General features: G+C 40.8%; 1 protein-coding gene across 1 annotated transcript in view; it reads right to left on the bottom strand.

Annotated features, from left to right (window-relative positions):
* Positions 1 to 13,908, bottom strand: part of LOC126093481 (probable cytosolic Fe-S cluster assembly factor CPIJ010948) — a 58,632-nt gene that overhangs the window by 29,405 nt on the left and 15,319 nt on the right. Inside the window, exons 6-7 of the mRNA XM_049908722.1 lie at positions 3,528 to 3,776; positions 1,252 to 1,471 (exon numbers count right to left, since the gene is read on the bottom strand). Coding sequence (XP_049764679.1) covers positions 1,252 to 1,471; positions 3,528 to 3,776 — 469 coding nt within the window. The remainder of the gene's footprint in view (positions 1 to 1,251; positions 1,472 to 3,527; positions 3,777 to 13,908) is intronic.

Below are 13,908 nucleotides of genomic sequence, written 5' to 3'. Positions count from 1 at the left end.
TGTTTAAAGCCTCCACTGATGATGAAATTAGGATTGGCAACTTACTTACAAGTTAACTGAGGTTTTCTCTGAAGTTTTCAGTTACATCAGATGAGCCTGGTGGGCGACAGAAGGATTCCACCCCTGATACTAAGTCTTGCCCAATCAATCTCACATGCAGCTTCCATTTCTATCTCAACAGATTTGAGTTTTTAGTCTACTGTGACAAATACACCACCTCCATTTCCTATTTGCCTATCCTTTCCATATACACGTAAATTTTCCCCAAAAATCTCACTGCTATCAATTTCAGGTTTTAACCAGCATTCTGTACCTGGTATTATGTGAGCTACAGTGATTTTCATAAGCACTTCAAACTCTGGCACTTTGTTGCAAATGATTTGGCAGTTTACCATGAGGATTTTAATGCTCTCACCTGTGGGAGGTATTTCTTTTGATCTTACACTGATACTTCTGGGTTTCCTACAGCTATCGTTATCTGGACTCGATGGAGAGTCGCCTAACCTAGAAAACCCTTGTGTGCATCCCACACACAGTCAGCTACCTGAGTAGGAGCTCTGATATGTAGTGCACACCTGACCTATTCAGAGGAATCTTACAGTTTTGAATCCTATGGCGCAAGTCCAGGAAGTCACAGCCTAGAGTTCTCTTGTTTAGTCCTTCCATTCAACTCAAAACCAAAGGGCCACAATCAGCTCTGGGGATAATGCAGCAAATTGCAAGCTTCATTGAAACTCAACACGCATGGCTGGTCTTCTCGCCTACTCTGCCAGTTGTTGGAATGACCCAAGAATGACCTCAGAGCCCAGATGACACACATCATTTGTTTAAATGTGCACCACAATCTGCAGCTGGTTGCACCTTGTTCCCTCAATGGCTGATAGAATAGCCTCTTCAACATGTTCAATTATTTGCATCAGTAAAATAATATTCAAGGAATCTCCAAATTTCCCTTGCCAATGAAAATGGAAAGAAACAATGGGTAGGATGAAACTTGTGGAATAGAAGTTTGTGGGTAGCTGATGAATTTGATTCTTGTAACAAATTTTCTACTTGGATATTAAAAAAACTTTAGGAGTAGCACTTTGTTAATTATCTGACAATCTCAATTTCAAAGACTTTTGGGATATTATTTACTGTTTGGAATGGGCTAACATTTGTTTATGAGAAATCTATCGTTACAGTATCTATTACGGATCAGCAGTTTACTAGGGTATTTGTGCATTATTAACAATACCAAGCAATTCTTACCTCAGAGCTTTGAACTCCACATTGGGATGTACATCAAAGCCAAACAACGTTGATGCAGCATGAAGAAACACATGTTCTGCTAAACCTCCTGAGCCAGAGCCACGATGCCCCCAAAGGAAGGCCCCTGGTGGCCTCTCTATTTCCCATGGCCAGTCTAGTGGGCACGACTCTATATCTGCCAAGTCACAGTCTTTTTGCTGGAGCATCTGCTGCAGTTCAACTGTGTGGGAGAGCAATCCAGTTTATTGCATACTGTGCAAAAACTGCATGCTTGCAAACACAATGTAGTATAATCAACAAATTAATACAAAATAAAACCACATTGATATGTCAACATTTAAAAAAATAAAGACATTCTTGGTATTTTGATTCATACAGAATGATGTAAGAGTTGTTAACATTTGAAAGTACACTTTTCATGGAATAACGTAAGTAGAGAGCTAAATTTTGACGCACAAGCCTGAAATGACATAGGTTTTTTTCTTTTTTTTTTTTTTACCGAAAATGAATGCAAAACCAGGCCAACATATGGTACTGGAAATGCGGGGTGCTGCTTTTCAACCTGTCAGTGTGATGGGTGCGAAGCACACCAATATGTTACAGAATCACATCATCCCTAGCCTGCCTGATTTACACTTGCTGAAAGGTACGGCTTTCATGCAGGATGGTGCTCCACCTCATATTGCTACACGAGTGAAAGATCTCTTGTGCACATCGTATGGTGAGGATCGCATTCTCAGTTGCCACTTCCATCATGCTTGGTCTCACATGTCTAGAGACCTCAATCTGTGAGATCATTGGTTGTGAAGTCACAAGTCTACCACAGTCGTCTGCCCTCATTATGGATGCTGAAAGACAATAAATGAAGGCAATTTCTCACCATGCCTACTGATATGCTGTACACAACATGTGTTCCTTGACTACACGCATTCTTGATGAATTATGGCCAACATATTGAGCATTTGTTATAAAGAAATTGTCTTTGCTAAAAAACGATTGTTATCTTAATTATTACTTCTGTATCATATGAAACACCATCTGTGGTCATTTTGTGTACTTTTCTGGTTTCAATAAAACCTCATTATATTTCAAGCATGTGTGTCAACTTTTACCCCAATATCTACATTACTCTATGAAATATTGAATTTTCAAATGTTAGCAGATTCTTGTGTCACCTTGTACATTAAACATTTTAAAATGAGACAGATATATCAACAGATATATCACCACCAACTCTAATATGATTTCCAGTTTACATCTGAGGCTTTCAGGAGATATTACTTATTGTTTCCATTCTGTTGTTATGGGGTATTTTGGCCAGGCATCCTCTTTCAGAGAGTTTGGCCGCCTGGTGCAAGTCTTTTTATTTGACACCGCTTTGGCGACTTATGTGTCAATAATGATGAAATGATGGTGAGGTCAATACAACACTTAGTCCCCGAGTGGAGAAAATCTCAGACCCAATTGCAAATCAAATCAGAAGCCCTTGCGTGCTACTGAGGAGGACTTCTGTTGTTATAACATACTTTTTTTTTTACTCTCTCATTTTAGCACCTGTGTTACACTTAGGTTTTTCTCTCCTCATTGCCTTAATATTAGCACAGGTTTCTTGTATTCCCTTTTTACTAGAATTAGATTACATCGAGTCCCTCAGATATACAAGCTTCTATAAGTGCTGATGGTCTCCCTGAAAATTTCATACTCCATGATTCAGTTATTCATATTTCACCAAATGTTATTATTCAGTGCTCACAAAATTGCTTTGTGGTTTCTAATGGTTAACATCAGTGTGGCCCTAAACTATAATACTCTTATTGGCCAAAGACCTTGACAAAAAAGGAGTCAAATCACAAAAAGACACTCACAACCAGGCAGTGTTGCTTCAGAAAATGCATATACTGCGTACTATGCTAGAAATTATTTCCACAACATGATGAAAATGTCTCAAAAGTACTCCCCATTTAGAGAACTTTGGGAAAGGGATTGGGTGCAAAATTTTGAGGAATGAGGGTTGAAATATACAAAGGATTTTATGTGACAGGGTCTTATGTGGTGCCACACTTGTTTTCATAAAGAGAACTATTTTTTCATCAAGAATGACCCACAATCATCATATTGTACTTAAAAGCTGCTAGTATAACAATAGCTTAGTGTGCAATTCAAATGTCAAAATAAAGAGTTAATACTGAATATTATCTTCCAATTACTTAGAAGCTTTCCTTTTGAACTTGTAGGGTGCATTAATACAAAAAACTGGCATGAAGTGGAATACTCACTTGCAGTAATCACACAGTCCACATCATGCGCATCAGTTTCTTTATTGAAAAAGTCAGTCCTTGAGGCTTCCAGTTTTTTGTCATAGCATGGCATGATCGTCACATGATAAATTGAAGACGGATTTATCTTGAGTAATGTAGAGAGATGATCTTTAACCAAAGACCCCATGACTTGCTGTGGTGATTTTACAGATGACATGTATGGTAAAACAAGAGGTCCATGCGTCTTTTCTGCATAACAAACCCAACCTATATTTATGAGAAGTGAAATATATTTGTTAGCAGTAATTAAATGTATTATATAATGAAATTATATCAGAGCTAAAATATTATTTATTGTTACAAATTTCACGATAAGCTCAAATTATTCAGTTATCAGGAAGAAAGTAGTGTTCTAACAAAATCAGAATGAATGTGAATGTGTGTGTGTGTGTGTGTGTGTGTGTGTGTGTGAGAGAGAGAGAGAGAGAGAGAGAGAGAGAGAGACCAGAGATTTCGAATAAGAAGAAGAAAATTTTACAGGAAAAAAGATTCCCTCAAATCATACTACAGAAAGGGCAAAATTACTAAAAAGATTGAGAGAGTAATAATTGCAATTAACTCTCCCAATTTACAGGTTGTCAATGATATCAGGTTCTGTGGGCTTTTGCTGAAGTTTCACTCCTGCTATTGATGAAGTATCTCTTCTGTAATGGCTGAAGGAATAAGAATTATTATCTACTGTAAAATTAAATTTGTAAATATCTATGTAGTGCCATTCACTTGCATTATTGAAACTATGTTTACACAGGCTATAAAACATAACAAAATTAGCAGGAAAGTTATTATTTTAAATTAAAAAAGAAATAATGCTTAACTGTACACATTATGTAGCTGCTGTTCATCTACTGTTGCTTGGTTAATAAAATGACAATCAATACATAAACTTTTGCCAAAATGTACACTGTTAGGTTACTTAAAAGACAATGCAAATAACTGCTTATTTTATGAATGAAAAGGCATAGTAAAAGTTTGTGTCACTTACTACAAACTAATTAAAAAACATATTACATCGGCATAACAAAAGATTCGGCAATACAATGGTTGAGTAATTAGCTATGACAAGCAAGCCCGAGTAGAAATTTGAAATGTAATGTAGTGGTACAGGAACATGCACAACAACACCACCACAACAGAATGTTACATGTATATGATTATATAAACAATTCAGAGAAGTACAGTTATAGCGAGGTGTGCTTGAGGCGGAAGTGGTTTACATTTGTTCCACCAGAGGCACTGAAAATCACCCAATGGTTCTAAACACCTATGAGAGTCTGTGATATTTAGCCGTAGTGCAGTGAAGGTCATATGTCTCATGGAGCTGATTTATCCAACACAAGTTGCTTTCATTTCAGACCCACACTGGCTCACAGATGGATGTTCCAGGTAACAGCAATTATTCACCCCCTGAACTAGCACTATTGTACCTCACAGGCAGATAATCTTACTTATTCTTTAATTTCTTTTACACGAGATTTCTAGTTTCCTAATTATAATTTATGTTTTAGTGAGATTACTTAAGAGAAATTTGGAGTGAATAAAGTTGTTCATAAAATCACAACAATCAAATTATTTTTAATTGTGTGGTTTCAGTTTGCTTTAGTGTGGTTCTCTTTCTTTGCAACTACAGTTTTATTTGTTCAAATTTTTCAGCACATAGGCATGTACAGTACTTAATACAGTATCAATTTTAATTTAATTTATTATACATTATTCATTTTCCCATTGTTTCTTGGTTGTTTGCTAATTTGTGAAGAAAGGTAAATACTCTTTTTCCGACCCTTTTCATTAATCACATTCAACAAGGAAGTTATAGTATGTAGTGGTTCCTAACTGAGGCTTTTTTGAGGGCAATGGCTGGCAAAATACTGGCAAATGTGTGTAACAGAAGCAGGCAAATTATGCAGATGACAGAGGAGATGTTTTCTGAAGACTCTGACTCTGAAGTTGACTGGTGATTCATAAATTCCTGTTGAAAATGATTTGCCAACGATACAACATGACACGTGCTCATAAATTTCCGAAAATGAACTGGATCAGAATATTTTGTATGAAGAATTACTACTGGTGTTGATCAGCACCTTCCTAATGAAAAGGAAGGAATCTCAATTCTGATGATAATGTTCCTTTTTTATAACATGGAATGACACCCTCCAGATTCACCAAGTGTTCCAAATTCCTCTGTTATCTCAGGACTACTGAAGTGACTCTGTCTATTATTTCTGTATAGCTAAAACATTGCACAAGACTGACAAAATGTGTTTGACACAGATGAATTTCTTTCTGAAACTGAATAAAAAATTAACATCTTTGAATTTCAATACTTCATTAACTTAAAATTTTCAGGTAAATCACACTATTCAAAAATGGCTTAATACATGCCAGAAAAAAGCCATATTCACCCCGCCGGTGGGTCTTCAACTCTCTATAAGTCTCCCAGGCAGATGTTCCCCAGAACAAACTGTAAAATCATGTTCCTATCTACGTGCTGATATATAATTAATACTTACCACACTGAAACCACCCCTAGACACAAGAAAAGGAATACTGCTGAACATTATGGCCTATCTTAGAGCCATCTCACTGCCTTTGATAAAGAAATTGATAGGATGGGATAATTATAACACATGGTGTTTCACAATAAAGAACTATTTGCAACATGAACAAGTATTGGGATATGTAAGTGAGAAATTAAAGATGAAATGAAGGCATGTATTGCAAAAGTAAAAATAATTTTATTTGTTAATTCACCTACTTACATGCATGCCCAGAATACTGGAAATAGAAAGGAAATTTGGGATAAACTGATAGAAGTCTACACAGAGTCTGGACTTTCAAGAAGAAGAGGCTTGTTGAGAACACCTTAATGTCATGGCTAGAAAACTGTTTGTCTGTGGAACACTACGTAACATAGATAATTTCTACTTCAAACAAGTTGAATGACTTAAGTTTCAGCATAAATGATGAATAACTTGTTTCTATTGTATTCACTGGGGTACCTGACAAGTACAAGCGGATGATTAATCGGTTTAGAAAATTTGAATGTTACAGTTACAGGGGATTCATTTAAGATAGGGTCACTGCAAAAGGTGAAGACAATGTCTGCCATAAATCATCATCTGCCGACTTGGCTCTTCAGACTAAAAGGAGGGCTCATCAGAATGATAAATGCCACATTTCCACAGGACCAAGATGCTACAGCTGGAATAAATACAGCCTTTTGGAAAACAACTTTCTCAGTAAAAACAACACTTACAGCAAGCTGGTGGTAAAAGCAGCAACTGAAACCACACCGCAGTGTGTGTGTGTGTGTGTGTGTGTGTGTGTGTGTGTGTATGTGTGTGTCGTCTATTGTTGATGAAGGCCTTAATGGTCGAAAGCTTTACTTGTGACACTCTTTTTGTTGTGCCTATCTACGACTCTGCACCTCCGCTATATGATTAGTAGCACCTTTACTTTTCATAATATTGTTGCATTCCATCCTGGATTTTCCACTGTTTAATCTATGGCAATGGGACATTTACATTCTGATGCAATCGAAAACTGGTGTAAAAGTTTGGCCGAAGCAGGTGCAGCTCGTAATTAAAGGCTCTTAGAGGAGCCACTCCAAAATACATATTAAAATAAATTTCTCAGTAACATATTACAGAATTTAAATTATATGATTGCATTTCGCATATTTCCCACATGGTTTCAAATAGAGCCTGTCAAAGTTTTTGGGACTGTTGATATGTGATGTCATGATATTTTTCGAACAGATAGTAGCTATCTCTATGAAGCAGAGGTTTGGAGGTGTGGTTTCCTCGGAGTACAGCTCTTATGGGCGACCCGAAGGCTCCACTGTTTCAGCCCAAGGGTGTAGTATCAATCTGCACACAATTTTCACATTCCACTGCTTACATCAAAAGGGAATGAACAGAATTTCTGGAACTTCGCTATTGAATCCCTGTCTCTGTATATCTCTGTTATCCTTTGATGTGTCTTTAATCAACATTTAGTATTATTGTTTTGATAGGGTTTTAGACAGTTTTTCTTATTACTGTCACTGGCTATTCTATCCACCGCTGGAATAAGTTTGCAAATGTCCCGCCTGAGTGCACTAGAGTACAGTAACATAAGTTTCACCACCTAGCGAGAGTTTCATGAATGATAAGAGGAATACGCATGTGAAATATACCTTTTGCGCGAAATATGTCCATCACTGTTTTGTCACTCAATTTCATAAACACCGCGGTTTGATTGTACAAAACATGAAATGTCTGAAGTTTAGAAACAAAACTACCAAAAACCATAAGCATGCAATGAAGCTAACACACACCGCATTAAAGATCTTTCCAAAACCCGTCCTTTAAAATGATTTGTTGTGGTAAACTGTCGGGAAATGTGATGTTGGGTGATAAATAAGCTACCTATAGATTTTATATTGGAGTTAGCTTTTGATGTTATTTCATATTTGATTATTAAATGGAAAGAACATACAGTATGTAAACGTATGGCTAGAGCGTGATATTGCCCCCCCCCCCCCCCCAATCCTGAAGACTTGGTTATGGTGACAAACTGATCTGTAGTGTAGCTTGAGGTCTAGGTTAGTTTCGATCAATAAATGTTGCAGCCTTCTCCAGTATGGAGACCACGAGCTGCACCTGGGCCAAAGGTATCGCGTATAAAGGAGCTATGAACAATCCATGGTTTAGAAGGTAAACAGGCCAGATTCCCTGTCCAGTGTTCTACCTCTCAAGTTAAGTGAATACTTGAATTATTATTCAGATCTGTATGGACCAATGCCTACAAGGTTTTCTTACATCACCTAAGAATAATGATCATTCACCAGAAATCATTCAAACTTTTAAGGAATGTTTGGTAACATACACTGCTAAAGGAGTCTCCTCATTAGATTACCAATGAAGTTTCTGCATAACATGATGCTTGAAGAAGCATGGTCAGGAAAGAAGCCAGATCCTTGGCATTTAAGAGATTTGGCATTGCAGCATAAATCCAAATTCCAAGGAACAGAGGCACAAATGGGTCCAAGAAAAGCAACTAATTTATACTTGTAGGGTACTGTGAAGAAATTACAGCATACCACATATTTGAACATTCCCACAAGAGATCAATAAAAGCAATTTTCAAGAGGAAATGGTTCACAAGGATTGAGTGAAATTAAGCACTTCTGGTCATTCACAAGAAAACATATCAACTGTTTATTCCGTTCATAAATAAAGGTTTGCAAGATGTTGAAACAGAATGTGATACTACCAAAACAAGTAGTACTTTACAAGACAACAACAACAAATGAAAGTAGCACACAAGAATTGAGTCTCAACAAAGATGCTGAGCCTCCCAGGCGTATTCAGTCACTGAGAAGATCTACAATCTCATCTTAACTTCATTTCTGGCCCGAGCTGCTGGAGTTGGCAGTCATGTGTGTGCGTGAGGTGTGCTTGCTTGCATGTATGAATGATGAGAGTTTCTCTTTTGCTGATGAAGGCTGTGGCCAAAAGCTTTGTGTAAGTGTCTTATACTTGTGCCTATTTGCAACTTAACATGTCGTCTTTATGGTAAACAGCAATACATCTTTTCCTACATTGTTGATATACCACAACTTAAAATTTCGTAAAGAATTACTTGAATCAGCTCCATCAATACTGGAAGATGAGTTACAAATGGGAGATTCTGACAAACGACTGCGAGAAATACATGACAAAAGAACTGGTGAAGTAAATGCACTATCAACTCATTGGTGACTTTGCAGTACAAGTTCCAGCAGAGACAACACTGACTGGGATGTTCAAGGTTAAGAGTCTATGCCTGACTGTATTCTTATCTTTGGTGAGCTAAATATGAAGCTACGAATGCTCGGCTCTATATATCATTCTCTGTCTCGAATGTTCACTTTATTTGTGTGTTCACTGTAGGAAGCGTTAAAACGCTAATATTTGCCAAATTGGAAATGCCCTTAGTCGTATACACAATGTGCAATGAGAGTATCCCTGACATGGCAAGTTATCTTCGGACCATGTAGACATAAGCCAAGAAAGAAGACCACCTGATACAAAATCTTCTAAACTATTAAGTGCACAATTCTTCAATTTTCTTTTTAAATTAAAAAGACTGTCACAAATAAGCTTTCCACCAGCAAGGCCTTCATCAAAAATAGACCACACACACCCACCCACACACACACACACACACACACACACACACACACACACATACACCCACCCACCCTCCCACACACAAACACACACACACACACGACTGCAGTCTCTGGCAACTGAAGCCACACTGCAAAGCAGCAGCACTAGTGCATGATGGGAGTGGTGACTGGGTAGGAATAAGGAGGAGGCTGGGGTGGGGTGGGGAAAGGAAAGAAGGGTAGGGGTGGGGGACAGTGAAGTGCTGCTGGAGAGTGTGCAGAGGCACAGTTGAGAGAGGGTAGGGCAGCTATGTGCAGTCGGGAGATTAGATGAAGGGCAGGGGAGAGTTGGGGGGGGGGGGGGGGGGAGCGGGGTAGTAGCAGAAAAGGAAAGAAGTAGAAAGACTGGGTGAGATGGAGGAATGAAGGGCTGTGTAGTGCTGGAGTGGAATGTGAACAGGGAAGGTGCTGGACAGGTGTGAACAATCACTAACAAAGGTTGAGGCCAAAACGGTTACGAGAACATAGGATATATTGCAGGGACAGTTCTCACCAGTGCAATTCAGAAAAGCTGGCTTGGTTTTTTTTTTGCTTTAGGGCACAAAAAACAACTGGGGTCATACACGCCCAGTCAAAACTATAGAACACGAAGACGGAGAGGAGTTAAAAAACGACTATATGTCAGTCCCAATTGACAGAATAGAAGACAGCAAAAAATTGGCACGTGGAAAAAGGGCTAAAAAAAAGACACCATACAGAAACAGAGGTCCAAAACTAAAACTTAAATGACCTTTGCCATATTGCTTTGGTGGATAAAAAGTAAAACACGGTCGACAGCCTGTGCGTCATTTGCTACAAAGGCCGATAACTCAGACGGCAAACCCAAGTGGGAACATAAATGGTTAAAAAATGGGCAGTCTATCAGGAAATGTCGAACAGTTAAAACTTGGGCCCAATGTGTACAAAGTGGTGGAGTAGTGCCACTTATCAAATGACGATGGCTAAAAACGTAGTGCCCAATACACAGCCTACTTATAATGACCTCCTCCCAGTGGGAGGGCCGAGAGGTCGTCCACGTCACTTTGAGAGTCTTAATAAGCCAGGGCTTCCTCCCGTGAAGCAAGGACCATTGGCAATGCCAAAGAGACACCATCTCCTGACAGATGGCAACACAGAGATCATCGGAGGGAATATAGGAACTCGCTGGCTGAGGTATGAGGACTGCAGCCTTGGCAGCAGCATCAGCAGCCTCGTTTCCTGGCAGACCGACATGACCAGGAACCCACAGAAACATCACACTGGCTACATCAAGAGTGAGAAAGTGACAGTTTTCCTGGACCTGCTGCTGTACAGTGCATTTAGACTCTAAAGGGTGCTGAGTGAGTCTGAGCAGAGGACACAATTGAAAAGGCTGTGTCACCTGATGTACTCCGTGGCCTGATACAGGGCGAAGAGCTCAGCTGTAAATACTGAACAGTGTGCCAGAAGCCGATATCGAAAGACAAGGGTGCCAATGACGAAGGCATCCCAACCCCACGGTCACTCTGAGAGCCACCAGTGTATACAAAGGTACCATCGCGAAGGTCCATGCGAAGTTCGTGAAACTGAAGGCGATAGACCAAGGCTGGAGAAGTGTCCTTAGGAGGCAAATGAAGGCCAAGGTTATCATGGGCTGCTTCATGAAGCCAAGGTGGTGAAGGATTCACACCCATTGGGAAAGGTGAAAGTAGTGTGAAGTTAAGCCGCTGTAGCAAGTGCCAAAAGCGATAGAGAAGAGGGACACACCCCATACTGGCGATCAAAGGAATCATCAAAGAAGGAGGCATAGGACAGGTGGCCAAGCATGGCAGACAAACAGCATGCGTATCTGCTGAGAAGAAAGTCACGGCGGTAGTTCAGTGATAGTTCAGCAGCATCAGCATACAGACTCTCAACCAGGCTAGTGTAAAAGGCATCTGCGGCCAAACGGATGCCACAATGGTGGATAGTTTTAAGACAGTGTAAGAGGGATGGACGTGGAGACGCATAAACAAAGCACCCATAGTCAAGTTTTGAATGGACAAGGGACCAGTACAAATGGAGGAGGGTGGTTTGTTTGGCACCCCAGGAAGTACCATTGAGGACACGTAGGACACTGAGGAACCGCGTACAGCGAGCTGCTACGTAAGACACATGCGAGGACCAAGAGAGTTTCCTATCAAGCATGAGCCCCAGGAATTTTGTAGTTTCCCGAATGGAAGGGCAACTGGCCCAGTATGTAAAGATGGTGGGAAAAACCAATTGCATCACCAGAAATTCATACAGAAAGTTTTGTCAGTGGAAAGGCAAAAGTCATTGTCCATGCTCGAGGAGTAACGATCAAGACATCACTGAAGACACCGCTCAGTGACACAGGTCTGTGGAGAACTGCAATAGAAGGCAAAATTGTCAACAAAAACGGAGCCAGAGATGCCAGATGCCCAGTGGGACACAGGCCATTATAAGGTTATTGATGACACTCAGGACGGAACCCTGAGGCACACCATTTTCCAGGATAAAGGTGTCCAACAAGGCAGAACCTACACGCACCTTGAAAACTCGGTCTTTTAAATATGCCTGAAGGAAACAAGGCAGGTGGCCATGGAAGCCCCACATGTAAAGGGTGCGGATGATACCAGTTCTCCACCAGCAAGTTTCTTAGGCTTTCTCCAAATTGAAAAACACGGCAACAGTCTGGGATTTCCGCAGAAAACCATTCATGACATGGGTGAACAAAGTAGAGAGATGGTCAACTGCAGAACGTTGCGGCCGAAATCCAAACTGTGGATTCGGCAGTAAATTGCGAGACTTGAGCCACCGTACCAGCCGGGCATGAATCATATGTTCCATCACCTTGCACATGCAATTGCTAAGAGAAATGGGGTAGTACCTAGAAGAAAGGTTTTGTCCTTACCGGGCTTAGGTATGGGTATAACGGTGGCTCCAGGCCAACGCCCGTGAAATGTGCCCTCTGCCCAGACGCAGTTGGAATGCTGACCTCAGGGGGAAGGTCAAAATAAATCGGTAAGAAATGTGAAAGCTCAAACCGGTCGTGAGGGTGCAATTTCGTTTCCTGAGGGCAGAGTACAAGGGAACACTGCAATGCTAAAAGCAACTGTAAATCCTCATCGTGGGACCGAAGACCACAAATGTTCCATTGGAGGAGAGTCATGATGAGGAAGAGATGTAGGGCTGTCACCTCGCTGACTGCCGAGTGACAGCCAGTGAAGAGTCACTACTACAGGGCACAGAAGCAGGAGGATTCTGCTCCATGAAGTCCACAGAAGCATCAGCTTGCTTGTGCGGTTGGTCTGTGGAGTCCAATGCTGAAAAACAGTTGGTGGCCTGCACCAGCAACATGGAGGCCGCCCGGGTTGAGGTAGAATGTGATGACACCGTCGAAGAGGATCTTCGAAGACTTGGCTGTTGTTTGGCTGGAGGGACGGAGGAAGTCTTAATGTGAATACTCCTTCTGTCCTTTATGGCCTACCAGTTGTGTAGCCATTAACTTCGCCTCTTGAGACAAGAGTTTGACGACTTGTTACACAGCTGGAAATGGGGGTGATGATGCTACCTTGACACTGGGCAATTTCACAACCTCAGAGCTGAATGGAGGTCACACATCTGCGTGGCTATGTCCTTCATGGAGTGAGGGGTAACAAGAACGGAACTATAGGTGGCAGATGGGAGAAAGCAGGGTTTGTGACTAGCCAGTAAATTGCAGACTACTGGGTAAAGATACATGAGAGGAGGCAGCCTGGCTGCCATTGCAGTTGATACAGCGGGGAGAAGGAGGTGGACAATTGCTCTCGTGCGCATCCCTACCACAGGTGACACATTTGGCTGGGTGTCGACAAGATGTTCTAGTGCGGTTGAAACGATGACACTGGTAACAGTGCGTCGGGTTCGGAATATATGACCGGACAGTGATAATTTCATAGCCTGCTTTGATCTTTTATGGAAGCATCACTCTATCAAAGGTGAGAAAAAGAGTGCGGGTGGCCACTAAGGAGGAATCTACCTTTTCATTACACGATGGTTGGCAGAGACACCCTGATCACAGGGGTAATATTCGATTTCGGCCTCAGTTAGACCATTGAGCAGCCTGGTGTAAATTACACTATGGGAAGAATTCAAAGTTCCATGGGCCTCGGCACGGACAGGGTAGCTGTGGAGGAGCAAGGCAGC

Source organism: Schistocerca cancellata, chromosome 1 (assembly GCF_023864275.1).
Source record: "Schistocerca cancellata isolate TAMUIC-IGC-003103 chromosome 1, iqSchCanc2.1, whole genome shotgun sequence".
Lineage (NCBI taxonomy): Eukaryota > Metazoa > Arthropoda > Insecta > Orthoptera > Acrididae > Schistocerca > Schistocerca cancellata.
This window is presented reverse-complemented; position numbering and strand designations above follow the sequence as displayed.